At 38.5% G+C, this 27988-nt stretch overlaps 2 protein-coding genes across 2 annotated transcripts in view; one reads left to right on the forward strand and one right to left on the reverse strand.

Annotated features, from left to right (window-relative positions):
- The first annotated feature begins 366 nt into the window (after positions 1–366).
- CRYBA1 (crystallin beta A1) lies at positions 367–6219 on the forward strand. Its single transcript, XM_058705400.1, has 6 exons — positions 367–412; positions 2012–2076; positions 3018–3136; positions 4351–4492; positions 5408–5550; positions 5971–6219. The coding sequence occupies exons 1-6, from the start codon at positions 382–384 to the stop codon at positions 6116–6118; spliced, it is 648 nt and encodes a 215-aa protein (XP_058561383.1). The 5' UTR covers positions 367–381; the 3' UTR covers positions 6119–6219.
- A 642-nt stretch (positions 6220–6861) lies between these two features.
- NUFIP2 (nuclear FMR1 interacting protein 2) overlaps positions 6862–27988 on the reverse strand; it is a 30852-nt gene continuing 9725 nt past the window's right edge. Inside the window, exons 3-4 of the mRNA XM_058705399.1 lie at positions 17584–17616; positions 6862–15427 (exon numbers count right to left, since the gene is read on the reverse strand). Coding sequence (XP_058561382.1) covers positions 15375–15427; positions 17584–17616 — 86 coding nt within the window. The 3' untranslated portion in view covers positions 6862–15374. The remainder of the gene's footprint in view (positions 15428–17583; positions 17617–27988) is intronic.

Consider the following 27988-nt stretch of genomic DNA (forward strand, 5'->3'; position numbering starts at 1 on the left):
TATGGGAAGTGAGGTGCATTTTGATGTGTCAGGTACGACATGGGTCTTAGGAAGGTCCCAGGGTAGCGTGAGGAGCCTGGAGAGGGGTAGGGGACAAGCACTCACATGGGGGCCTGTCCTCACCTCACAGCTGTTCTGAGATCAAGACCACGGCAGCCAAGGTCTGCAGCCCCCAGCCTTGCCCTCAGCAGCAGGGCCTCTCTGGATTTCTGTTTCCCCAGTTTAAACAAAAGCCTGAGGGATGCCTGCCCAGCAGGCTGAAGCACCAAAGCTCTGGGGATCAGGGGGAACAAAAGCAGAGGGAAAGCAGAGTGCTGACAGGGCCAGAGGCCATCGGCCACAGGGCTATAAAGGGCAGGGCCGCAGAGGAAGTGGCACCAGATGGAGACCCAGACTGTGCAGCAGGAGCTGGGTGAGTAAGGTCCTGCAGGTGTCCTGGCCCTTCCATTCCTTCCCCTGCAGAGACATGCCCAGGAGGGGCCCTGCTTTTTCTGTCTTGTGGTCAGAGCCTCGGAGGATGGCTAGAGGAGAGTAGGGAACACGGGGAGTGGGGAGGCAGCCTGCTCTCGCCACCCCAAGAGGAGTGGCAAGTGCCATTTATGTGGCAATAACCACTGGCCTAGCAGTTATGGCTGGGAGGGGGCATGGGGCTCCAAGAAATGAGCAGTTTCCTGAGGCACAGGGAGAAGCCATGGGGGGCAGGAGCTGGGAAATACTTACTCAGAGGTTCAGAATGGAAAGATAGATCACAGAGTTTACATGCATCAGTCCCTGGGCCTAACACTGGCCCCAAAGAAGGGCCGTGAATGGCTGTTCTGAGCCATGAAACCTGCCTGTCTCGTTCCCTCCTCCCCTCCCTCCTATCTTTCCTTCCTTTTACACTTCCTACCATCTTTTCTGTTGACCTAACCTCTATGAGCCTCAGTATCCTCATCTGTAAAATGGGGATAATGATAGTACCTCCCTCATAGGCCTGGTGCAAAGCTCAAATGTATTCATGCATATCAAGCATTTAGAACAGAGCCTGGCATAGAGTGAGCCACAGTTGGCTATCATTACCCCCTTTTCTTGCTCACTTTCCTTCGGTAAGTCTTTTTCTTTTTTTTTAAGTGTTTATTTATTTTTGAGTGAGAGAGAGAAAGGGAAAGAGAGCATGCGCTGGGGAGGGGCAGGGAGAGAGGGAGACAGAAGATCCCAAGCCGGCTCTGCACTGAGAGCAGACAGCCCGATGCGGGGCTCGAACTCACAAACCCCGAGATCATGACCTGAACTGAAGTCAGACGCTCAATTGACTGAGCCACCCAGGCGCCCCTCAAGAAGTCTTTTCTGATGCCACCCATCCTTCCCCACAACCCCGTACTGCCCGGACTTAGGGCTCAGCACGGTGCCACATCGATCAGTCAGAGGAGACCCAGACCCTGCCATTGAGATGTTCACCCAGGACACATTCGATAGAAAGGTCGGTACTCTTATGAGTGCCAGAAATCAGGAAAGAAAGCAATTCACCACAGGCTGGAAAAGCAGCAATGTCTCTCTGAGGAGGCCAGGCCAAGGCCAGGGAGGCCTAGAAGACAGAGATGGAGGGAGGGAATGGTGGCCTGGTCATGCATGGCTGGTTGGCTGGAGGCTGTGTGGAGCCAGGTGGGAGGGGACCACACATTGGTAATATGAGGGTCTGGTCTAGATGCTTGCCAAGGAGTTTATACTGGGGTACTTGAGACCTAGGCAATGCTGCCCCCCATAGGGGGGTTCCTGGAGGCAGGCAAGAGGGCAACAGCCACACTAATCAAGAGGTCATGTCACCTGTGTGGTGTTTCACCTGTATTACTGCTAATCATTTCAATAACTGCACACAGAAGCTTTACTGATGGAAAACAACTAGTGAGAGGCAGAGCCAGGATCCTAACCAAAGTCTATCTTTTGGACCTGATGCCCCTTTCCTTTTCCTGTGCTCTATCACCTCATCCTCTCCCCATGAGGCCAAGTCACTGATATGTGTTTTGTCTTCCAGAAGCCCTTCCAACCACCAAGATGGCTCAAACAAACCCCATGCCGGGGTCCGTGGGGCCATGGAAGGTAAGCTCCCTGCCATCACATGGAATATTGAGTAGTTCCACAGAGCAGAGTATGAGATCCTGCCACAGAGCAGGGCTGTGTTTTTTCCACGCAACAATGACCGACCAATAAAATGCCAGTTTTAGGGGAAGGGTCTACCCACTGTCGAGATGCTGTCTCAGGATGGATCTTTCAGAATACCCCATTTAGACAGAAGGATGACCCTGGAAGCCCAAATGATACCTAGTTTTCTAGGTCACCTCTCCACCACACTACTAAAATCATCTTAAAATAGAGCAGCCCAGAGTGGATTATGATGCCATGGAGAAACCGGGGGCCCAGAAACGAAGAGATCCCACCAGATCCCAAACCAGGACTCCTGACTCCCAACCTGAACTTGATTGCAACCATTTCCTGAAGTGGCTGAAACTCAGCTTTTCACTGTTTTCCTCAACATCCCTTCAACTGGGTCAACTCTGAGGACAGCTCACAGCTTTGAGGGTCATCCTCTAGCCAAGGTTCAAGAGCCGAGTTCTAGTACAAGGTATAAAAGGGGTTTATCACAACTCTCCCTTTATACCTTCCATTTCTGTCGAGGATGTGGCTGGAGAAGATAAGAAATAATCCACAGGAAGGCCTGGGACCCAGAATCCTTGGAAGCATGGTGGAATGACTCCACAAGTCCTTGGTCTGTCCACTGGGCTAGCTATTGTCCCTGGCAAACCATTCCTATCATAAGCAAAACCCCACAGTACATCCCTGGGCATGTAAACACCACCAACCAATGGTATTAACTCAAATTCCTTCCTATCCTGTCTATACCGGAAGAGACCCTACCAGGCATCCTGGGCTATAGCTAGTGATGGAAAACACAAGGTCAGACAGAAGTTAAGCTCTTGACCTGGGCCTCTGTTCTTCCTGAGGTACCATATTCTAGCTCTTTCCCTTTCAATTCCATTCAGATAACCATCTATGACCAGGAGAATTTCCAGGGCAAGAGGATGGAGTTCACCAGCTCCTGCCCAAATGTCTCTGAGCGCAGTTTTGATAATGTCCGGTCTCTCAAGGTGGAATGTGGCGCGTGAGTATGGACCCCATAGTCCTTATTTGTGGTCTCTGCAGATGGGGTGTGGAAAGATGTTCACCCAGACTCTAGCCATTTCTTGGAGACAGGCCTCCCTATGGAAGTAATCTCAAAAGAAATCACTACATGTGTAATTTAGTAACGCAAAGCTAGAAGGAACAGGAGGTTCCTAGTTGCTTGCTAGATTGGAGAGGGGGTAAAAACATGTAGACCATGAGGTGGGGCAGTGACAGTCGTTAGATCTGTGCCTCCAGAGCCCATAGACTGCTACCTAGGATTTTCTCAGAATAGCCACAAGACCCTTTAGTTTTTCTTGTCTATGGAAAATAGAGAGGAAACTGTCAAGCTCTTTACAGCTAACTCCTTTCCTGCATGTCCCAGGGCAGCCACTACTGGCTAATTTCTCTATGTGCGAAGGAACTCAACCCCAGAACTTGAGAGCCATATTAGTTCCCAGTGAGTCTTTAGGAGTTTCTTGTTGATGATTAATTTCTTTGGCAAGTTAGACTCTTACTTCCTGACTCTTGGCAGGGAGGTTGAGGCCTTTACCATCAGCCTGAAAACATGAGGAAAGGGCTCTCTTTTGGCCTAAGCAAAACTGGCTCTGCAGTGGATAGGCTTCCACAAGTTGCTCACCACCAAATTGAGTTAACCCTTTAAAGGGAGTAAAATACTTTAGGGGATCATCGGTAACAAAATTGATCTGAGGTGTTTTAATAAATAAGGTATAGGTGTGTGACGGTAGGAGAAAACCCACAAAGTTAAAAGGAAACAAGAGACTAGTAATCCATCAGCTGCCTGTTCATCCCTTTGCTTCCTTAGGAAGAAGCCAATAGGTTTGGCTGGAGCCAAAGCAATAGTCAGTCACTAGATCCTGAACCTGGAGCTCCAAGTAGAGAATAAGGTAACCTGGAGAGAAAGGAAATAAAACTTGAGACTGACTTTGCTAATACACATTTCTCAGGTCAGTGAAGTAGACCCTTTCAGTGGAGAATCCCAAAACAAATAGTCCATCTACAAATTTGCTTAATGCAGCTGCCAAGCTCATTCCCCACCTCTTGTGATAAATATTATCACTTCGTCGTATGGCTCTATTGGAATTGGCTTGATAGTTTACCCCACGGTTGACACCTAAAACAAAAGATGCCTTCTCCCTGAGGCCACGCAGGCTCTGAACACCATGATCAAACGTCACTATTTGTCTTTGGCAGCTGGGTTGGTTATGAGCACACCAGCTTCTGTGGGCAACAGTTTATCCTGGAGAGAGGAGAATACCCTCGCTGGGATGCCTGGAGCGGGAGTAATGCCTACCACATTGAGCGCCTCATGTCCTTCCGCCCCATCTGTTCAGCTGTGAGTCTCTGAAATGTTCACTTCTGTGCATGTTGGGGGGACGCGGTAAGAGAGGGTATACAGATGGACTGACATTTAGTATTACTTCTCATCAGTTATGCTGAAATGCAGCGGGAAGCATAAAAGTATAAAAGAGAAGACACTGGTCCAAGTTTGCCATTTGTTTTTTTCCCCACTAAGAGGTATTTTCATTAAGCTAAAAGCAAGGGTGGCAGGAAGTGGATACTCAAGAGCCCAGATCTTCTACAGTGCAGTAGGATAACTGACAGCTAGTTATGCCTGTGTACTTCATACGGGATAGTGTCAGCCTTAATGTTTGTGTAGTATTTATATCCCCTACTGGACTTTAGGTTATTTCCAACACCATACACACACAGGCTTACTTGTTCTATTAATTTCTGTGATCTTTTCTCACATTAGTGAATATTAATCCCTTGGTTGGCTGTTTGCTGCAAGTACTTTTTTCCCTGCTCTTATTATATTTTCTTCATGTCTTTTGTTGTCCCAAAGTATCACATCAGTTATTTGTACATTTTTTTTTAATGTTTATTTTTGAGAGAGAGAGTGCGAGCAGGGGAGGGGCAGAGGGAGAGGGAGACAGAGAATCTGAAGCAGGCTCCACATTGTCAAACTCAGGTACCTTGAGGTCATGACCCAAGCCGAAGTTGGAAGCTCAACCGACTGAGCCACCCAGGTGCCCATTATTTGTACATTTTAAATATTATGGTATTAAACTGGATCGGGCAGGATTCATTCTTACCACTATATTGCCTGCAATATTCTTACAATCAATGATCATGTACTTCCTTCTGTAAACCGGAAGTGTTTTGAATTTGAAAAATATGGTAATTAAAGAATTATGATGACAGCCATAACGCTTATGCCAAATGGTTTTTAAAAATTTCTGGGTTACAGAATCATAAGGAGTCGAAGATTACCATCTTTGAGAAGGAAAACTTCATTGGACGCCAATGGGAGATCTGTGATGACTACCCCTCCTTGCAAGCCATGGGTTGGCTCAACAACGAAGTTGGTTCCATGAAGATACAATGTGGGGCGTAAGTGCAAAAACAGGGTTGGGGTACATTTCAAAGTAACTCTTGCAACTGTAAGCCTTGTGAATATTAATACATCGATGGTTACATCTTATCAGATTTCATACATTAGATCATAATTGGTATGGGTGGCACATTGTAGTTATTACTGATACTCAAATTTCAAGTTGTCGGCCCTCTCAAATATTCCTCTGTGGAAGCATTTATGCTGACTACTCTTTTACGCTTTTTTCATGACCAAGGTTCATTTTCAACTATCTGTAGCCATATTATGCCCATGAACAGTGCCTGGCACATTTAGGATGCCTCTTGTTTTCTTAACCTACAAGCATTCTCAATCAGTTGTGTTGAGAAAAGAGGCTCCTGGCCAGGTATTGACCAGGTTCCTAATTTTAATAACCTAACGTGCTTTGGATTTTCTAGCTGGGTCTGCTACCAGTATCCTGGATACCGTGGGTATCAATATATCTTGGAATGTGACCACCACGGAGGAGACTATAAACACTGGAGAGAGTGGGGTTCTCACGCCCAGACTTCCCAGATTCAATCGATTCGCCGTATCCAACAGTAGTGGATTAAAAGCCCCAAAGTAAGAGAAACCTTGCTAAGCAATCTAGAATGAGTTTTATGTTAGCTGCTGAAATCCACAATAAATGTCATTAAAAACAACAACTGTGTAGACTGAACTAACTACCATACTTTTATATAAATCACGCTCGTGGGGCTGAGAATTTATAAAGACAAGCTTCGGTAAAACTCCGAATTCCCTTTTGTATCCTTGCAGGTCACTCACCAGACCAGATACAATTATCCTAACTCAAAGAACATAAAAACATATGAAGTCTATCAGTCTACATAGTGACAGACACACTTGTAAATGTTCTCACGTCTCTTCTCATTAGCTACTCTAGTATGTTGGTGTCAGCATTGATTTTTTTCAACTTGTGACAAATCAATGCTAAACAAACTCAGGAAGTTTTTCAAGTAGGCATTGCCATATATTTCTACATAAAGTTACAAATAAACCCAGAATCTTGGCAACTTATTCTAGTTGCTTAATTGCTGAGCTCAATTTTGGCTTATTTCGATTAGAACATACGGCTCAATGGCATGCAAAAAAACCAGGACAGCTGTTCTCACAGCTGATTTTTCAGTAAATACACCAATTCTAAGCACTTTGATAACCTGTATGATTTGTTTTAAAGCCATGACATACGGTCATGGTACACTTAAGATGTACATCTGACCCTTTGAAAAAATTGTCATTATCAAGGCAATAATCTTAAAGTACACAAAAGATAACGCAAACACCACTGAAACTTTAAAATTTTTTATTCAACAATGTACACTTATTGTCTCTTAATTTGATCTACAAATTTCTCAATTTTTTTTTTCTGATAAAATAAGTAAATCTGGGTATGGATGTAGAGTGTTTGTATATATTTTTAAAACACTGAACATGGAGTAAGACATCGATAAAGGAAGATCATAGTGTAACTGACACTTCCTCAGATTCCATGACATCAGAAACAGCTATGGCAAATACCTAAGCAATTAGCAAAGGGGTAAATTTCTGGCCACTGTTCTTTTATCTAGAAAAGGCCTTTTTTGACTGGGCGAAACAAACACTGAAAAAAATCTTAATTGGGAGAGGGAAGGAAAAACACCCTCCAACATAACTGTAGTCCACTAAGTATCCTTTCCCCCATATCAAGAAGAGGTAACTCAGCTCGTGAGTGCTGATGCACACAAGACACAGAAATTATTTTGCTCCTTCAGTACATACTGAACATAAGTGAACTAGTGACAGATGCTGAGTAGCCATATCATCTAAGATGATGCTACACTTCCCCCGTTTATGCCTTTTAAGGTCAGCCGTCATGGGTTACTTTTCCAATCTTGACTACTAGATTTAGTTTTTAACTGTCACTTTCAGAAGGATGGATTTTCCGGTTTTCAAAGTCAACAACATACAGTAAGAGCATACTTGATGACAGAGAAGTAACCCTCCTCTATAGGTAGGAAAACCCTTACAAATCAGAAATATTTCTTTTATATTGAGGAGCATGGGGAAAATACCACTAGCATTATCTTCTACTTAAGCTTATTAGCCTCTTCTATAAAAGCCCTAAGCAGATTACAAAACAATGTTTTAAAAGATGATTTGACAAACCTGGCCAGTACATCTACACAATCTTTTAAGTACACATACATGTGAAGTAAAGCTATTTAGTACATGCAGACTGCAGCAATTTAACCAAATTCGCCCAATTCCTAAACTTATGCTAATCAGCTTGGGCAATTTTTAAAAGATACACATTATCTTTAAAACAACCTGTGCTTTGAACTTTAAACAGTTGAATGATTCTAATCTCAAGTCATTCACTCAGTAAAACCAAACATGTGCTAAAGCAATAAAGGTAAAAAGGCTATCCTACCTTTAAACCAGGCTTAAGACAGAACTGTCACAGAACTCCATGTGGCAAAGGTCCTTCCCTCTTATTTGTTTGAATTACCTTCCATTTCTGTTTGACCAAATAAACCAAAATTTCCACGAGGAAGAGCATCCAAAAGTTTGTAAAGCTGATAAAACTGCCCTGTTTCAAGAAAAGCCCTTTAGTAGATACAAGTCCAGCTCTCATTCAAACTGGAGTTTATTAAAATAGGTGCCAGTTTTCCTCTCTTCTAGTTCCGCTGATGAGCTAGCCCAGAACTATTACTTTGAGCCATGTTTCTAAGGATGGTAAAGCTAAGAACAGCAAAGTAATAAGGACAGGTCACTTCTGGTAATGACACACAAATTAAACTTTCAAAACATGTGCATAGCTTTATTCATCTACTTAGATCTAACCTTTTCATGGAGCTTCAGCAGAATTCGAGTGTGCAAAATGCATTTCTAAAACGTAATGCAAGCAAAGCTTTTCACATTTACACTGGCAGGAAATACAGAGAAACTAACAAGTCACATTAGGGAGAGTTCAGATTTTTTTTTTTTTTTTTTTTTTTTAATGACAAGAATTGCACAGTTCATTATTTTGAGACAATTGTTGCAGACATAAATATTTAAAATTTCCTAAGCCAAGGTGCTTTAACAATAAAAATTTTTAAGTTGGAAAGAGCCAATAACTTGGATCATAGCTCACATAGAATTCCAAATTAAAGTGGACTCCATTATCTCCCTAGATTTTGCAAACAATGCTTTTCATAACACTTTTTTTTTTTTTTATAACACTAAAGGAGACAGCAAGCTGAAACTTTTTTCAAAGCACACAAGAAATGGTGTCATCACATTACTTGAAGAAGGTGCTGAGGGGGTAAAGGGAGTGAAGAATCCTTTTTACTATTTCCCACTACAGAACAGCCACTAACAGATTAAGAAAAAGAAACAACAAAAAGTAAATTAAATCACTTCCCCAGTTTATAAAACAGTTCCAGTTTGTGACAAGATCTATAACTTTAAACAGAGAGCACCAGTTGGGCGATAGAATGAGCATTTCATACTGCATAAAAATTAGTGAGGTGGTAAGAACCATCAACTATCTCAGGCATTACTACATGGCCTTTCCAAACTTTTTTAATATACATGCAAGGCACATTGATATAAAAATAGATCTCTGGCCAACAAATATATTAAATAAGCAAATTAAAATTTTGGCTTGGCAATATTGGCAACATCAAAATATAACCAGATAGCTTTGGACCACATATCTCATATTCCTCCACCCCATTTGGTGTTTCTTCCTCCATTATTTTGGGTTCAGTCTCCTCCAAGTCTAGGTATGTGCTTGAGAAATGACTTTTCCTCTTGTCAAGTAGCATTCCTACTATATGTAAGTTTATCTTTGCTAAGTAAAAATATACTAGAGAAGCAGAATAGCTGAGTTTTGATGGATTTGATTACACGAAATCTGATTGGCTCGGGATGGCATTATTTCTCCTCTGAATACAAACAAAAAATAAGTCCCCAGCTTATGTAGTAAACAATTGTTTTCTTTCTAAAAGATAAATCAGCAACAACCAATGAAACTTCTTTTAAGCTACTCTTCCCAAATCCTCTTTTTGAGGCAGAGAGAGGGAATAATAGAAACAAAACTAAAGTTTAAAAGATTTTCAGTAGTAGAAGACATTTTAAGGCCAAAAAGCGTAATACTAACAGAATTTTTATTTTCCTAAGTTACTGCCCTTCATAGGCCAATACCATAAATAGTTATTTGTACTGATTCCCTCCTGAAGAAAAATTCTAAATTCATTCACTTTTGTTAGTGGCTGTGCTACAGGAAAGGTACTCAAAGCGACTTAGAAACGTATGGTATATAGTAATGTAAAAAGTGCATCACATTCTTGATTTTCAGTTTCTCATAGCAGCAGCAGGATTAATCCAAGACAGAGAACAGTTGTATTTCCACTCTAAAAATGCAACAATTCCTAATGAAATGTATTCAAGATTATGAAAGGATCCTCCTCTACAGACGATAATTGAAACAAGACTAATATGACAAACAGGGGCAAACTAAAGGCATTCATTCATATTTACATATTAAAACCATTTTTGTTAACACCAAATCTTTATGTCTAGCAAAAGAAATGTTTACGAATAAAAGACATTACTAAAGCAGTATCCATTTTTTGGAGCCTTTGTTTAGCACCTGAGGAAAAAAGGATCTATGGAAAGCTATAGAATTTACCTCAAGTTGGTTTCTTGGTCTGTAGAGTGTAACTTTGATATACAACAAAAGTGAAACTGAACTGGAAAATGTTTGTAGCTATTTTAATAAGGCTGTAGAAAAGGGATACTGCATTGGAATATGTAGCTATTTTAGTAAGGCTGTAGAAAAGGGATACTGCAGTATTATAAAATGGCTTTAGAACTCTGGACATAAGCAAAATTGTATGGATAAATAGAGAAGTCTGAACCAGCAATCCCATCACATGTGAGGATGGCTGTTCCATAGGTGTCTTGCCCATAACTGCTATTGGACACTCCCAGTAATGCAGAAGCAACATCCCGCTCATGTTTCCCTGGGTGTTTCTATTATGCAGACAACTTAAAATTCTATTTATTCATATGGAGTAGCAAAACAGTGTGAAATTTAAAACTCAGTAAAGCAGTGCACTTGAGGGGGGCCAATGATTTATCATTCTTTAAAACCAGCCCAGGGTGGTCCTGGCTCTCAAACATGTGAACACATTTAAGCATATTTAAAAAGAGACATTTTAAGATATTCGAAGTATAAGCCCATCTTTCTCACCATAAAATAATCCTGGTGCTCTGCTGATTAATCACATTAATAAAAATAACATCAGCATTAAGAACTAATGATACCCTATGTATCTGCAAACTTCGAGCAGCTATCATACATACTTCTAGTCTTGTCCTCTGCCCCTCTAATTTTGGGGGAAAAAACAGATGAGCAAATCCTACCCTCTTTCAAAACCCAGCAGTTAAGTTATGGGTAGGACTGCTAAAGAACACAGCCCACCCAAAGAATCTAATTCAACTAGTACCACATCAACAGACCTGATCACAAAAATTATTGTTCATAATATGCATCTGTCCTGCTACAGTCTGTTGTGCAGTTAGCATAGGTATACAAGGATCATGTGTTGATATGACCCAATGGCATAAACTATACTCCTAATCCTTGGAAATGGGACTTTTATTAATCTATTTCTCTGAAGAAAGCCTTGACTGAATGATTCTCTCCTTATTTAGAATTTAAAATCAAAGTCCTCTTCCAGTTTTCCTTGCCTGTGGCCACTGGGTAGGACACAAAATTTCACACTAAATGGCTTTTCTGTGTTTAAAAGTTTTCATTAAAAGATAGACCACTAGATGCCTCCAAATGGTTAGTCACAAGATTAACAACCAAGTATGAAACTACCGCTGCTATGTAGTGTTTTGTGAAAAAACACATTTTGTACTGTGGACAATACTCCTGAGGTTTGCCAGATTTTGCCTAGAAACTGTTATTTGAAAAACCAGTGCAGCACTTTTTTTCCTTTATAAAGTTTTTGCAGATTTTGAATGACTGTGTAAGCAGATGATTAGGGGAACAGCAAAATTCTACAATGGAGAGAACTTCTCCAGCCATTTATTCCGAGAGAAAACAAACTGGCATTAACAAATTTCCTAATTATCGTCTATCCCCTCCCAGAAAGGAGGAGGAAGGGCTAACTACAGATGCTGTAAATATACTTCATGTGAAAGTTCATTACTAAGAAAGTCAGAGGAAAGGCTATGCAATTAACTTCAGTTCAGCAAAGTGGGGGCGAATAAAGAGAAAGATAAATACACCCTGTCTTTTGTGGGGAAAGGGAATTATTCAAGACATCTACAAGAGAGTGGTATGTGACACAAAAGCCTACAATCAAGACAGATTTAAAAAGAAATCTTCACCCATAATTAGTATCTTCATAGCTATTAAAAAAATAGGTCATGATTTCATTCTTAGTGCCATTTTTCAAATACTACCCTTTTTAGGATTAAAACCACCTGACTTTTAAATTCTGTGTAATGAAAACAAATGGCACAAAATAAATACAAGTTCATTCTCTGAATACTAATATAATGTCTTACACACATTCATTTACTAATTTTTACTATCTCCATCTGTCCCTCACACACACACACACGCACGTGCACGCGCGCACACACACACACACACACACACACACACACACACACACTCCTTTTTCAGTCTTTATAATGGAGGGATGTTAAAAATCCCCTCTAGACTGTATTTGGTTTATGCTACAGTACTAATACTCTGAGTTGAAGGAAAATTCTGTATACCAAACAATAACACATTAATGTTATTTAAATGTGCTAAATTAATCACAGCTGAAGTTTGTTTAGAAGCTTACACAAAAATAATCAGAAAACAAATCAACTCTTAAGATTTTTTTTTTTTTTTTTTAATAAGTGCTCTGTAAGGAATTGTGTGAGGACCTAAGGAGAAAGACTGCGACAAGTAGAGTTAAGTGTTACCAAACAGCACAAAGGAGATTTGTCCCAAAGTCCTGCTTGTACCTAGGCAATTAAATCCATTACCCAATGCCCAAAAATACTGACAATATGATGGGGCACTAGGGTTCCCAGAAAGAGACATTCCTAACTATATATCTCTAACCATATAATCAAGGAAATTTCAGTGGAGAAAATCAGGGTGAAATGTTGCATTGTTTCATTTAGAAGTGAGACTCTCAAAAACCTTTGGACAAACAGATAAGGGATACATTCTTTTTGGCTTCTCTAAACATGGAGGCCTGAGGGCTATGGGAAGGGAAGTAGAAAAGCAACAAGAGATTTCTAAAGATATTTTTTAAGTAAGTGTTGCCTCTAAATTAAAAAGCCCAATTTAGACGGGGGCTGTTTTGTTTTCTTTTTTAAATATATATTCATTCAACCTCTATGTCACAAACCCAGAAAGTTTCTTGTGAGTTGTGAGACAGAAGAGCTTTTAAATTCCAGGCAAGCAAAATGGACATTTTAAAAAAAGAAGGGGGGTGCAGGGGAATCTGGCCCTAAGGCGACAAGTGGTTACACAAGGCAATTGAACACACAGCAGAACTTTAAAACCTATAAAACAAACTGGAGTCTTTTTTTGTCCTTTAATCAACCTTGTATCTTTTTTTTTTATAACTTTTTGAAAATTTTTATTTAAAAAAAAAAAAAAACACAAAAACACAGACTTCTTTCACTTCAGTATGTGGTATGTTGCATTTTCCAGTTTGTTCAATGCTTTAAAGCTCAAGGATGCCTCTGCTTTCAATTGTACATGGGCCTGAAGCATCCTAGCTTTTGGCAAGCAGGCAGGAGACTCAACAAAAATCAAAATAGGAACAAGGCAGACTAAATGCAGGGCACATCTGTAAACATATTATACATTTGAAAATTACAATATCAGTAAAAGTGATACAGTTTACAGGTGAAATGAAACTATCTGGAACTGGCCTACCACAAGTTTCTGAACCTGGACTGATACAATAAGTTATTATATATATATATATTATGTATAAAAAGTTTTGTTTACATCAAGTGGAATTGGCAATCCATGCTTATACTTTTAAAATCTAAGCAGGGCAGAAATCCAGACGAAAGATATTTTCTCTACTCTAAGTTGAGTCCAACAGCTTCGTTCACAAACTACTTGTTAAAAGTCTCAAATAATCAACAAAACAAGAAAACTCATCCATACTACAGTCGCTCAAAACTGGACATTTCTTAAGCAAAGGGTTTGAGCAAAAGTAGTTACCTTCTCCCCCAAATACCCCAGGGGATCCAGTCTACTTTTATTAGAAGACTACACCTCTCTCTATATAAATGCCCTGCTTTTTTTAACCTGTATTTGACATACATGGATATACTAATTTCTGTGTGTGTGTGTGATGTGATGCTATGTCAGGCCAGAGAACTTGTTTTTATGCCACTAACATCACCCAATCTTAAATTGGACCCTTAGTTTCTGCACACACACAAAAAAATTTATTTTAGCATGCTATATACAAGCTGCAGTGCAACAGGATGGCAATGTGATGATAAGACAGGGCTAATGCTCTTCTCTGCCCAAAAGAAAATTTCCAGAATTTCACATTATTTTCCTTAAAAAACCCATTTTGCTCTAGTAATAAAATATATTTATTAAGATATAATTAGAAGCTAATAAGCTCAGAAGTATAGTTTGCATGGAAACACACCTTCTGCAGGCAGGGTTTATCACCTCCTCACTGGCTAAAAACATGAAAAGTTTTCTAGTTTTCATGGAGTTTTTTCTTCCCCTTTTAGATATTTCTGAGAAATTAAAAGAGAATTTACAGAAAGGTACAGAAGTTTCTCTTTCGATGTTCAATGAAAAACAAGGAAAACAGCACATTTAGTGTTAGTGACAGAGAGCAAGTCTGGAGCACCTACAGTTGAAAAGCAGAGTATATTTTTGCTCCCACTTATACAATTACATTAAAATATGGGCAAAGGAATATTTTTCCATATTAAATATCTAAAGCCAATTGTTTGTTCTGTAACTTTTCTTTAAATGACACTCATGGATTCTTCACTTGTTAAAGTCCAATATGTAACCAAAGCCAAGTGAACTATGTACCACCAACTATTCCAGAATTATAGAACTTCAATGCCCTCCCCTATCCCCACCCCACAAAAAATAAAAGGAAAGAAAGAAAAATTTCCCCAACACCCCACAGAGGTTGCTTAACTCCTGGCAAGACATGCAAATCATATTCGCTAAAAAAAATACACCCCTGCAAACTTCAAGGCATTTATCCAGCATTCTCGCAGGGCTCAAAGTATAACCAAAAGATCAAAGGAGGAGTGGGGGAAATGTTGAATCATTCTGGGTTCCCCGTGATTAGTGTATCACTTTAGTCACAGAACAAGATACAGAGATCTTTTAAGTGGATTTGCCTTTCCAGTGGGTCATTTGTTGCCCAAGTTGATGACAGCAGGAACTTTAGAACCACGCTTGGTAATAAGTCTGTATTCATTAATCACTTGCATTCACACTTAAAAACAAAAACTAACAAAAGAAAAAAGAAAAAAAAAAACAAAAAACTATTCAGTACCGGAGATTAAATAACCATGTGTAGTCTCTTGAAATAAATTTTGATTCCTTATGAAGTCTAATTACTTTCAGTTGCCTTTTTTTAAATAACTATATATATATATGTATATATATATATTTGTATATATTATCCTGTGATTCTACTTATGGTTCCTCTGCTGCGTTGAAGATCTAGGAGCATAAAAGCCTTGTGTCCCCCATGAACGGTGGCTCTAATGCTGCAGAAAGGTTACAAATAGGCAGTCTGGTCCTTCATTGATCTGGACTATCCATGGCTTCATTGTAAGTGATTATCCTTTTGGGATCTGGAAGGAAGGTTAAAAAATAAATACATAAATAAATATAAGGTTTGGAATCCCAAAATGCCCATGTTCCACAACAAATTCAAAATAACCATCATCATTTTAGCTGCCTCTTTTTTTTTTATGAAAACAATTTAAAGACCACTTCTTTGTAGTAACACATGTATGATCACAACCCAATAGTCTGGCATTTCCAGCAATAGGGTCCTCTAACCAGTGAGGGCTTCAACTCCTACAGATTAGAGAGGGGTTGAGTTCAGTTAACAAGGGTTATTTCAATGTGTTTCTCCCAATTATAAAAGCAGTACATTTGAAAAAAGCAAAAAACAAAAAACAAAAAAAAAAGCTTCAATCATCAATAATCTAATACTAAAATAAACACTTGGATTTACTTATTTTTGTTCTTAGCAAAATGAGGCCAAAATTTATTTTAACCATAGTGGACTGTCTAGTAAGGAACTGTTCCAGTTGGTATCTAGCACCAAAAACTTCAGGTTAAGTTTGGCAAAACTATCTGTTCAGTTCTAAACACGACTTATTTCTTCCTTCCTCCAAATTTCACATAGAACCACCAGTCTTTATTCTTACCAGTAGCAAAAACCTGTGATCACCTGGGTTCAAAGTATAAAATAGTCAGAATATGTCTAGGCAAAAATTCCACTGTTCTTCTGAATTCCAATAGCTGTATGCTACACCCTCTTCTGGAGAGGCAATGATTCTGTTGCACACCATTTCTGCCTACCATATGAATTTTTAAAAGTATACATACTTTTAATAAAAATTAGGAAACCAATAAAACATGTCACCTAACGGAAAAGTATATAAAGACCTAAAAATAATATTAAAGATCTCAAGCTCACTTCAGCTTAACAGTCAATCTAATTTAGTGCAGAGATAATATAATATCCTTTTTAGGACTGCAACAGCCATGCTCTAGCATCCTGCCATGAATAGAATGCTCATTCTTAATAGTTAATAGCCATCTTACAGTCAATATAGGTAGGTCTACTTTTGCCGACTGTATTTTCTAGTTCTACCTTTTTTTCACTTGTATTTGAACAAGAAAGCACACAGAAAGCAACTCAAAATAATTTAAGAGCTTGCTAGTTATATTCAGGCCACAGCTGTGTTAGACAAAAGACCTGGCCTAAGTACAAGAGAGAGGTGGAAGGAGGAACAATGCTGGGGGGAAATCAGGGAAACCTACATTTAATCTTGCCACTTTCTAGCTTACATAATAACATCTCTCATTTATATTAACTAGCAAAGTAGATGGGAAATAGGATGCAATTCAGCTACAGGGTTCTGAAAGCCCAAATGTATTAGCTATTAGTTCTCCAGGCTAAAACTTTATTTCAGGTATTCCAAAGCTACCACATTTTAATATTTGGAAAAGCACACAATTATAACCAATTTAAAATTTTTGAAAATTCCAAATATCCCAGATGTGAATTATTCAGTCCCTTTGCCTTCTTGCTATTCACATCTGATACTTGTAGTTTATAAAGGAAGTTAATTTGCTATTCTTAAGATTTTTTTTTTTTTTAACGTTTATTTATTTTTGAGACAGAGAGAGACAGAGCATGAACGGGGGAGGGGCAGAGAGAGAGGGAGACACAGAATCCGAAACAGGCTCCAGGCTCTGAGCCGTCAGCACAGAGCCCGACGCGGGGCTCAAATTCACGGACCGCGAGATTGTGACCTGAGCTGAAGTCGGATGCCCAACCGACTAAGCCACCCAGGTGCCCCAAGATTTTTAACCATCTATTATTTCAGAGAATATACAGCCCAAATAAGGTTTCTAAGACAGCTAGTATTTTTCTGAACCATGAATTTCAGTTCTTGGGCTACCACTTGTCTACCACACAAAACAGATAAAGACTGGCTATAAGTGGAAACACTTATTCATGTTGGTTTCCTAGATTAAAAATATTTATGTTCTTACTTTCACAGAGGAGGGAAAAATGTAGTTTCTTCACCTAACAAGTAAAGAGTATTTTCATACATTCTTGTTTCACTTATAGTGTTTCCCCGGATATAAATAATTCAAAATACAAAGACTATTCACTTGGTAGGTGAACTATTCCATGTTATTACCACCCAAACATAACCCAGTTAGTCATTAGTACTAACATTTTAGGTAACCTAACTATTCTTACCTTGCTTCTGCAAATTCCAAACAGATTCCATTTCTGCAAAGAAAAAAAAAAAACAGGCAGATTATTTTATACAGTAAGTTTTACAGAGCAAAGTTTAAAGCTATGCTTTCCACTTTAAACCTAAAAAATCTAGACTGGTTATTGCCGAGATAGAGGTAGGGTTGAAATAGCACAGTTCTGCTAAATCTCAGACATGACATTCTTATTCTCTTAGAATTCTCAAGAAGTATTCTTCAGATTACCTTAAGGGTTGATTATAGATAGTCAATAATTATCTGAAATCAAACTACCGAGAGAGCAATTCTGTCTACACAAATAGCAAAGATATGCAGAAGAATTCTATAGATAAAATATTTCCTATAATAGCTCATTATTACTAAAAATGAGGTTAAAAAATTTTTTTTAATGTTTACTTATTTTGGGGAGAGAAGGAGAGACAGAGTATGAATGGGGGAGAGGTAGAGAGAGGGAGACACAGAATCTTAAGCAGGCTCCAGGCTCCAAGCTGTCAGCACAGAGCCCAACACGGGGCTTGAACCCATGAACCATGAGATCATGACCTGAGCTTAAGTCAGATGCTTAACCGAGTGAGCCACCTAGGTGCCCCTGAAGTATTTTTTGGCAACCCATCATAACCCAATGAGCTACCCAAGTCTTCTGAATGAAGCATCCAAATTTAATTAAGTATGATGCTTAAAACACCTTATTAAAATTTTACCTAACTCTTTGCTATAGGCAAGTGGTTCTGTTCTTCAAACTACACCTACTCTTATTTTCTTTTTTAATTTTTTTTTAAGTTTATTTGAGAAAGTGAGCGAGCATGAGCAGGGGACAGAGAGAGAGGAAGAGAAAGAATCACAAGAATGCTCCACGCTGTCAGCGCAGAGCCCAACACGGGGCTCGAACTCACAAACCCTGAGATCATGACCCAAGCTGAAACCGACAGTCAAAAGCTCAACTGACTGCGCCACCCAGGCACTCCTACCCCTACTCTTATTTTTAACCCATAAGGTCAACATGCTAATCCATACTCCTTTATTAGTAACACACAATCCTCATTTGCTCCAATTCCATTCAAATATGATTATCTACAAGGTGCTTATTACTTTGATATCCCACAGCAAAGAAAATATGTACATGACCAAACTGTAGTGACAGAGAAAAAGCAAGAAAAATTGTATCTGGAAGCATACCAGAAAGCTTCACAGATGGCTTATTTGAAGGCTTGATGCGTAAGACAGAAGATGACTATTATACCACAACCACCTAAGAATGGGGACTTTGAAAGGAAATACCCTATTAAGAGATTTACAATGTAAACAAAGACAACTTAGTAGTAAGAATGAACTATAACTATGACTGAGAATAAGTGCTCTTCCCATGGCCATACAACTACCATTTTAAAAGACAAAAAAGTGATTTTATTCTCTATTACTGGATTCTGTGTAATTGTTTTCTATATAATTTATCAGTGACCAATTACAGTTAAAGAAAAATAAAACTGAAGCTCATTAAGATAGGATATATCTGGACATAGGTTACAGTTAAGGTACAACATAATCCCTCCCCAGGGCTAAAAGTATATAAATCTAAAATTATTTTTTTATTTTATGTTTACGGTTGGAGGCAAAGAATGGTAGAATCACATTCTCCCTACTTCCCTGTACTCCTCATGATATTCACTCCTAAAAACACTTTTAAAGTTTTGAAAATTTATCAGAATTGGATGTTTGGACCAACAGGTTAATTATTCAAAAAAATCAAAGTAATTATCCAGATAAAATTGCATTCAAAGTATCACAACAAGTGCCTGATAAAACAAAAACCGGGAAGTACTTCACTAGTTGTCACTTGGTCCAAGAGTTTAGATGGATGTTACAGGCTTTTAATCGCTGGGCAGAGGCCCATCCAAAGATTGGCAGGAAAAGTCTCCTAGGTCTAAGGAGAGAGAATTGTAATCAATCTAATCAGGAAAAAAGAACATAAATCAGAAAAGGCTATTCTAGTCATGGCACTCATATCTATCACTTTAATATAATTTCTAATTCTATTAGTGTCAGACAATTAGGAATAGTTAAAATGGTCATTAGAGCTGTTATCCTACAAATTTCTGTACCTCAGAAGAGCTTTAAGTCCAAAGATAAGTAAGCCTTTCCTTTGTTGACCTATCTTCAAAAAAACTAATTCAACAAACATTTTTTAGTTAAAGTACAGAAATCTCACATTTTGCAACAAATAAATCCCCAAGTTCTGTATGCATCGGTTACCTGATGCTCATTGTTAAGTTTGCTTAATGTAAAAATATATTATTTAGTTGTATGTTTAGAAAAACAAAAACTTTTCATTTTAGCCCCCTAAGCTGTAAAATATCCTTTTCTCTTCCCCACCACAAACCTCAACCTGCCCCTTCCCCTCCCATCTTTTTTTTGGGGGGGGGGGGGGGGAGGGGACAACACTCAAGATTGTCACAGTAACAACTATACTACTTTAAAGGCAAGCATATAAATGTTAGAGTAAAAATGAAAATAACTATTTGCAGTCACCCAATTTCTTTATTGGATTGAAGACGTTTCCTTAGCTTAAACCAGAACATTCAGCTTTAGGTTTTAAATATATAGATTTTAAATGATTTCTGGTAAGAAAGTTTTATTACCTTCAAACAGGGCTCTGGAATAGTGAATTTGATTATGCCTTTTGAGAAGAGGAAAGAGCCATATGACCTAGCTAAAAATTAGCCATGGGCCAACTTAGCTTCTGGCCAAGAAATAAATCAGCATTATCTTAAGTGTTGAACTGAAAAATGAATGCAATTCCCCTTCTAGTTATTTAATATTAAATACTTCTATAACAAGTAGCAACTTGATTTCCTTGATTAGAATTACAAGTTTCCATGAATCAAAAAGAAAGGGAAATAAATCAAATACTATTTGCATGTTTACTTGCTATGCTTAAACAACCTTACTAAGGCTAACAAGAAGCTAGTAAGAGAGAATATATAGGAAAGAAGTAAATTACATTTTGCCCTCTTTTAAATTACAAGTCTTAATGCAGATTCTAAATATAAAATGAGTTACTCTGTGTAACTGTTTTAATTACCCCAACAGAAAGAAGTTGAAGAGTAAGATACATCCAACTATACAAAATCATTACACAGTAATTAATCTTTCTACTTTTAATAATGCTCCCCACCCCTGGTCTTTAACTTCCCAGTTTTTGTTAGAGTTGGATCCCAGTACCCAATTATGCAAATAGTTACTGAAGAAAATTTAACATTCAACTTTCTAAAGCAGATTACTTTCTACAGAGCTCCCTACCATAAATGTCCAATAACCTAAAAATCCTAAATTCTAAGTGGATTAAAAAGTACTATTTAGGGGCTAGGAATATAGACGCAAAAACAAAGGCTCTGCCTCTGTAAACTTCGTAGAATATACAACTTTTCTAGGTAGAAGCATCAGCATGGACAAAGCTTGGTGATATTAAAGTATGAGGTGTGCTAAAAGCAGGGGGTCAGCAAAACTGACTTCTGTCTTTGCAAATAAAGTTTTATGGAAGAGAGCCACCTCCATTTTATATATTACCCATGACTGTTTTTGTGTACAAGGCAGAATCAAGTAACCAGAATTCCAAGGAGAGACCCTATGGCTCACAAAGCCTAAAATATTTACTATCTGATCACTCACATAAAAAGTTTACTGATCTATGCTTTAGTGGTCACAATTAATTTAGTAAGGCTGAAGTCACTAAGACAAAAAGATTTAGAAAAAACACTATTCAGGAGCAGAGCTGAAAGTCACTAAGAATGAAAGATTTACACACAGATAAATGCTATTCTGCTATTCGGGGGACAGCACAAAGGCACAAATGAAGGAAAGTTTACTGTTTAATCATATAGGTGAAGGAAGTCACTGAAGAGATCTGAGATTATTAGACTAAATATTAGTAATGACTGAAGTTTCAACTAGAGAGTATGGATGAAATGACAATACAGTAGTCCTCTCCCTTATCTGCAGGAGATACATTAAGACCCTCCCCTCCAGTGGATGCCTAAAACTGCAAATAGTATCACACGCTATATATACTAAGTTTTTTCCTATACATACATACCACATGCCTATGATAAAGTTTAATTTATAAATTAGGCACAGTAAGAGATTAACAGTAAAATAGAACCATTATAACAATACACTGTAAAAAAAGGTTATATCGAGTGTGGGCTCTCTCTCAAACATTGTACTGTACTTACATTCTTCTTGTGATGATGTGAGATGAAAAAATGCCTACATGATGAGATGAAGTGAGATGAATGACAATAGGCACTGTGATGTAGCATTAGACTACTACTGACCTTCTGACGATTCAGAAGGATCATCTGCTTCCAGACCACAGTTGACCGTGGGCAACTGAAACCGCGGAAAGCAAAACCACGGATAAGGTGGGACTACTGTACAGAAAAAGAGCCCAGTAAATGTTACTGCAAAAGTGAAGAAATTAGGACAGCTGTATTAGAGATGGAAAGGAAAAAATGGATATGTTAGAGACAGGATCTATATAACCTAACAATCAGGGTTTGGAATTCCATTTCATATACAAAGAATTGGGAGCGGTGATGCTGAATATACATGGTCTGAACTCAGGGTAAAAGCAATTGAAGTTTCGAGCTTAACACACAGCAGCAGAATTGGATGAGATTACCCAGGAGTTTAAGTAGCATGAAAAGGAGACCAAAAGAACATAAACCTTTGAGGAAAAGAGAATGATATAAGGAAGGTTATGCTGAAGATGTACAAAGTAGGAAAGTGGGTTGTTAAGGAAATGCAAATGAGAGAATTTAGGGAGGGAGTGTTCAACTACTGCAATCCTTACTCAAAGTTAAGACACGTAACTTTCTAGTCACCCTCTTTTTTTCTAGCCAGATGTCACTGCCTGGTTCAAGCAATGGTATCTTACAGAACATTTCTGCAGTGTAATCTTTTAACAGGCCTCTCTTGCCTTTAATTGGACCTTACCTTCTATCTTCTACACCACGGCTAACATTCTTTTCCTCTAAAAATACAAACCTGAGGGGTGCCTGGGTGGCTCAACTGGTTGAGCGACTGACTGGCTCAGGTCATGATCTCACAGTTCATGAGTTCAAGCCCTGCATCATGCTCTGTGCTGACAGCTCAGAGCCTACAGCCTGCTTCAGATTCTGTGTCTCCCCTTCTCTGTGCCCCACCCATGCTCATGCTCTCTTAATAATAAATAAACATTAAAAATTTTTTTTTAAATAAATAAAAATACAAACCTGAAAGTGACCAAAACACTTCGGTGGGTTCTCACTGCCTACAGGGAGAATGAATCTGTTTGTCTTGTGTTACATTTCTAGCACTGGACACAGGTGTACATCAATAAATTGGTTCCACTTCTTTTGAGTCTTGACTAGCCTACCCTGACCCCACCACCCACCTTAAGGGTTTCTCTATGTTCCAAGTGTATTTTATATATTTTTTCTACAGAGCAATCACACTAGTAATATATTTCTTTCCATGTATGTTTCCCTATTAGACCTTAATGACATGAATCCTTATTTCATCTAATTATCACGATTGCTTTGCACAGAGCTTGATGCCATATGTGAATATTGATTTTGAATGAAATACCACTTGTAAATCAGTCATCAGGAAGTAATAATAGAACAAAGTAGTATTAGGTAGGCCCATTTGAAACTGATATTCAACCTTCTGAGACCTACAAAAACAGTCATTTCATGTGGTCCAGTCAAAATTTCAGCTTTCAATTCTTCAAAGAAAAAGACAAGCTAAGAGGGTTAAAGCCAACTTGAGGCTTATTATTATTATTTTTACTTTTAAAAAGCACAGGTTCCCCCTCACACACACCAAAAAACAAACAAACAAAATATATAAGGTCAAAAAGAAGACTCCCATAATTAAATATCCCCAGATCAATTTACTATGGATCTTGCCTTCCAATCCTTATTCAAGCCATTTAGAACAAATTCTGTAAAATTCAGCAGGGGTAGTGACATTATTAAATTCTACTTTTCCCCCTTCTATTCCAGATTTACCCAATTTTTGATGATTACTGGCTATCTCACCACCATGTTTTTTGCTCTTCTGATTTCCTTTCCCAACCAGTCCACTGTACCTCCCTATTCTTTTGCAAAGAAGGCTGCCAGAAACTTCTCACCCTTTCCTTTTCCATTTTGACTATACCCATAGAGAATTAACAGCTTATTTTCTTTTTTAAAATAAATTTTAGAGGTGCCTGGGTGGCTAAGTCAGTTGGGCCTCCACATTGACAGCAGAGAGCCTGCTTGGGATTTTCTTTCCCTCTCTCTCTGCCCCTCCCCAACTCACATGGGATCTCTCAAAATAAATAAATGTTTAAAAAACTTAAGTAAGGGGCACCAAGGTGACTCAGTTGTTTAAGTGTCGACTTCAGCTCTCAGATCATGATCTCAGTTTTTTAAGTTTGAGCCCCACATCAGGCTCTGTGCCAATAGCACTGAGCCTGGAGCCTGCTTCAGATTCTGTGTCTCCCTCTCTCTGCCCCTCCCCTGTTTGCACTCTTTCAAAAATAAACATTAATTTTTTTTAATAAAATAAACTTTAAGTAACTTCTATTCCCAACATGGGACTCCAACTCATGACCCTAAGGATTGACTGAGGTGCATGCTCTACCAACTGAACCAGCCAGGCACTCTGGTAACAGCTTATTTTCAAGTAAATTTGACTCAAGTACTTAGTTAGAAGTCATCACCTTTTCAGGAGATGCTTAATGAACTCTTCACCCCATCAATTTCAATCTTACATTCCCAATTTGGAGCTAAAGACTAAACAGAACTGTCTTGACCGCCTCTAAATATATACGTTAGAAACTTGGAGCTTGAGGGGTTTTGTTCATTTCTACTGCTATACTTATTCTAATCCAGTTTACTTTTAAGGTAAAATATCAAATTCAAGTTGCTCGGAATGACACTGCTACTACTAAGATACTAATAGACAATTTCTGCTGTTATAGCATGGATGGTTACTTCCCTCACCTTCAGGAGGTAAGCTACTAAAATCTGAGGACTAAATTTTACCTTCCATAAATTCCTGGTAAGCTACCTTTTTGACTAATACCAAAGTAAATTCATAATTATTACACTCATAAAACACACTTAATGAGAAATCAAGCATCTTATATAGATACTAAAATGGTTAAGTCACTGGCAAAAGAAAGGATCTCACAACCATATTAAATTACTTGTTACAAACATTCCTATATGTCCCATATTAGAGAGAGGGCGGAAAAAAGGATCCTTCCCCAATCTAGGAAATTGAACTAGGGCTGAAACCAAAGTCAAATCTGCAGGCAATTGTTAATAAAATTGTAAGATAGCTGTGATGCCATAAGCAATCATGGAGCAAAATGCAGTAAAGGTGAAAATATTTCTTCAGCATTGTGTTTAAAGGAGAAAATTTAGTATTCAGATACATAATTCCCCTCTCCCTTTTATGGACTAACCATAACTTGTCTCCTGTCTCATCACACCCTGTACATATAAGAAGTATTTACCAGTTCCTTCATTCATAAACCTTCTTTTTAAAAAGTAAATGTGTATTTTCAGGTAAATAATACATTCGAATTGACTGCAAATACAAAAGGGAAAACCTTTTGTCATTTCTCTGCCTGAACTATTTATTCCAAGAGTTCATCAGAAAAATGGCTTTCAATATACCCAACAAATTGGCCACAATAACCTACCAGAAAGCAGATCTGTAAGTCAATTATTTAATACTAACTCAACTTTTATTTTTATTTCTTAAAGTTTATTTTTTATTTTGAGAGAGTAAGGGAGTAAGCAGGGGAGGGGCAGAGAGAGGGAGAGACCGAATCCCAAGTAGGCTCTGTGCTATCAGCAAGGACTCCAGTGCAAGGCTCAAACTCATGAACTCGACCTGAGAGTCGGATGCTTAACCCACTGAGCCACCCAGGTGCCCCTCAACTCAATTTCTGAAACACTGTAGTACAATCTGATAGAATAAAACAAAGACTGATATACTTATAAATTAGGAAACCCAGGCTTAAAAATGACAACTGATCTTTTCAGGTACACAGGAACTGGGAATAGCAGTGTTAAAATCCCTGTGTTTAAGTTACTTCCATCTCACCAGCCTATCACTGATATTGAGCAGCTCCCCCACTGCCTCCAGACTGATCTGATGATCTGGCAGCAACTTACCTTCCTTCTCTTTTATATTTCCTCACCACATCCAAAGCGGATCCCTTCCAACATTTACATCTACTCAGGTTCTCCAACTTATCTATTATCTTCCTCTTCTTTACATTTCCCCACCCATCAAAACCCAGTTTAAATGATGCTGCGTCAATGAAAACATACCCTGCCTGCACTTACTCTTCCCACCTTTATTCCATTAGAAATTCTCCCTCCATTGAAAGCTTCTAGTAGGGGCGCCTGGGTGGCTCAGTCGGTTAAGCGGCCGACTTCGGCTCAGGTCATGATCTCGCAGTCCGTGAGTTCAAGCCCCGCGTCGGGCTCTGTGCTGACAGCTCAGAGCCTGGAGCCTGTTTCGGATTCTGTGTCTCCCTCTCTTGACCCTCCCCCGTTCATGCTCTGTCTCTCTCTGTCTCAAAAATAAATAAACGTTAAAAAAAAAAAAAAAAAGCTTCTAGTTATTTATATCCATGACACTCAAATCTTGCCTTATAAACTTGTGTATTGTTTTCTCCTCTACTTAAGCTCTTCAAAGAAAAAGACTCACCCTGTCAAAATCTTCCTCAACTAAGCAAAGTACTTTGCCTATAATAAGTACATCTTAAGGGAAAGGAAAACACACACACACACACACACACACACACACACACACACACACAAATTATTACTGCACAACTGTGGCAGAGAAAAGAAAAAAAGGATTAAGCTGAGGAAAGCTCTCTAGACTCAGGAGTTCCCAATCCTAGCAGGCAATTAGAACCTCCTAGAGTTAAAATACATTTTTATTCCAGGGTGTAGCCTAGATCTAGTGAATCAAATAATTTATGCCAATAACCTATGGAAGTAACAGAGAAATAAATTTTTAAAATTTCATGTAGTAGCTTAGTGTTACCTCAGGGATATTTTATACTAGATAACTTTGATGTTAACTCACCTCAACTATCAAGAATTATACCTTACCATATTCATCTCCCTCGCATCTCTATATGCTGGGTATAATTTACCTATCAAATTATCTTTTTTTTTTTTTTAAGTTTATTTATTTTGAGAGAAAGAGCAAGCACGAGCAGGGGAAGGGCAAAGAGAGTGGGAGAGACTCCCAAGCAGGCTCTGCACTGACAGACCAGAGCCCAACACAGATCTTGAACTCAGGAAAAGCGAGATCATGACCTGAGTCGAAACCAAGAGTCAGACACTTAACCCAGTGAGCCACCCAGACGACCCTCAAATTATTTTTTCATGAATATTCCAAAATAGCAAGATGTTAACATAAATACATACACACACACACACACACACACACACACACACACACACACAATAAATGCTTTTTGAATGCTTGATAACCTTCAGTGCAGTATTAGGCATGGTAAATCAACCCGTTTAAACGAACACTTTGACCAAACACACAACTCACATCAACCTACCTTATTTCAACAGACTTGGCTTCAAATGACTTTTTCAAATCAATAACTTCAAATGATTATTTCAAAATCAAAGATTCACCTCAAAAAGTTAGGGTCTAATGTTAGACATGTTCTATGTCTTGGGTATGTGCATTAAAAGCCATCACTCTAACATAACTAAAGTGTCAACTAGCAAAATGTTAGGATACCGGGAATTTGTTTTTGAAACTCCTACCAAAAGAAGTGTGAACGTAGATAGGTGAAACAAGAATGACAATGCTATTTAAATGTTCAGGCTGGATGAGGAGTCCACTGGGGTTCGTTACAGGTTCCACTTTAGAATATAAATCTTTTATAATCAATTTAAAACTTAGAATATAATTTTTTTCATAATCAACTTAAAAAGGTATCACTTTAAAAGTTTGCCTCTTAAGTGCTACTTGAAATCAAAAGAAAATAGGACCTACATCTCACAGTCAATATTAATACTGCTATGTAATGGTACACTATTCCCCCAGGTAATAGAAAGATTAACCCTCTTGTTTCTTAAAACTTTACACCATAACGTGTCAAAAGGTAAAAGAAAAATCCCAAGAACTAGAATTCTCATCAATCCCTTTTTTATGCCTCATTGTATCTTTTTTTCATCTCCTCAATTATACTGAACAGATTTTTTAAAAATCTGCAGTACTTCTAAGGCTGCAAATAATGTTTGACCTAAAAAATGCAGTATTCCTACAGAACTGATACCAAGCACGTTCTTACCTATTTCCAA

This window comes from Neofelis nebulosa, chromosome 16 (assembly GCF_028018385.1).
Source record: "Neofelis nebulosa isolate mNeoNeb1 chromosome 16, mNeoNeb1.pri, whole genome shotgun sequence".
In the NCBI taxonomy this organism is placed as follows: domain Eukaryota; kingdom Metazoa; phylum Chordata; class Mammalia; order Carnivora; family Felidae; genus Neofelis; species Neofelis nebulosa.

Coding starts and splice junctions, on each gene's coding strand:
- CRYBA1 (XM_058705400.1), top strand. CDS start 382: ATGGAGACCCAGACTGTGCAGCAGGAGCTGG. Junction 3,137..4,350: donor CTCAAGGTGGAATGTGGCGC/GTGAGTATGGAC, acceptor TGTCTTTGGCAG/CTGGGTTGGTTATGAGCACA. Junction 4,493..5,407: donor TCCGCCCCATCTGTTCAGCT/GTGAGTCTCTGA, acceptor TCTGGGTTACAG/AATCATAAGGAGTCGAAGAT.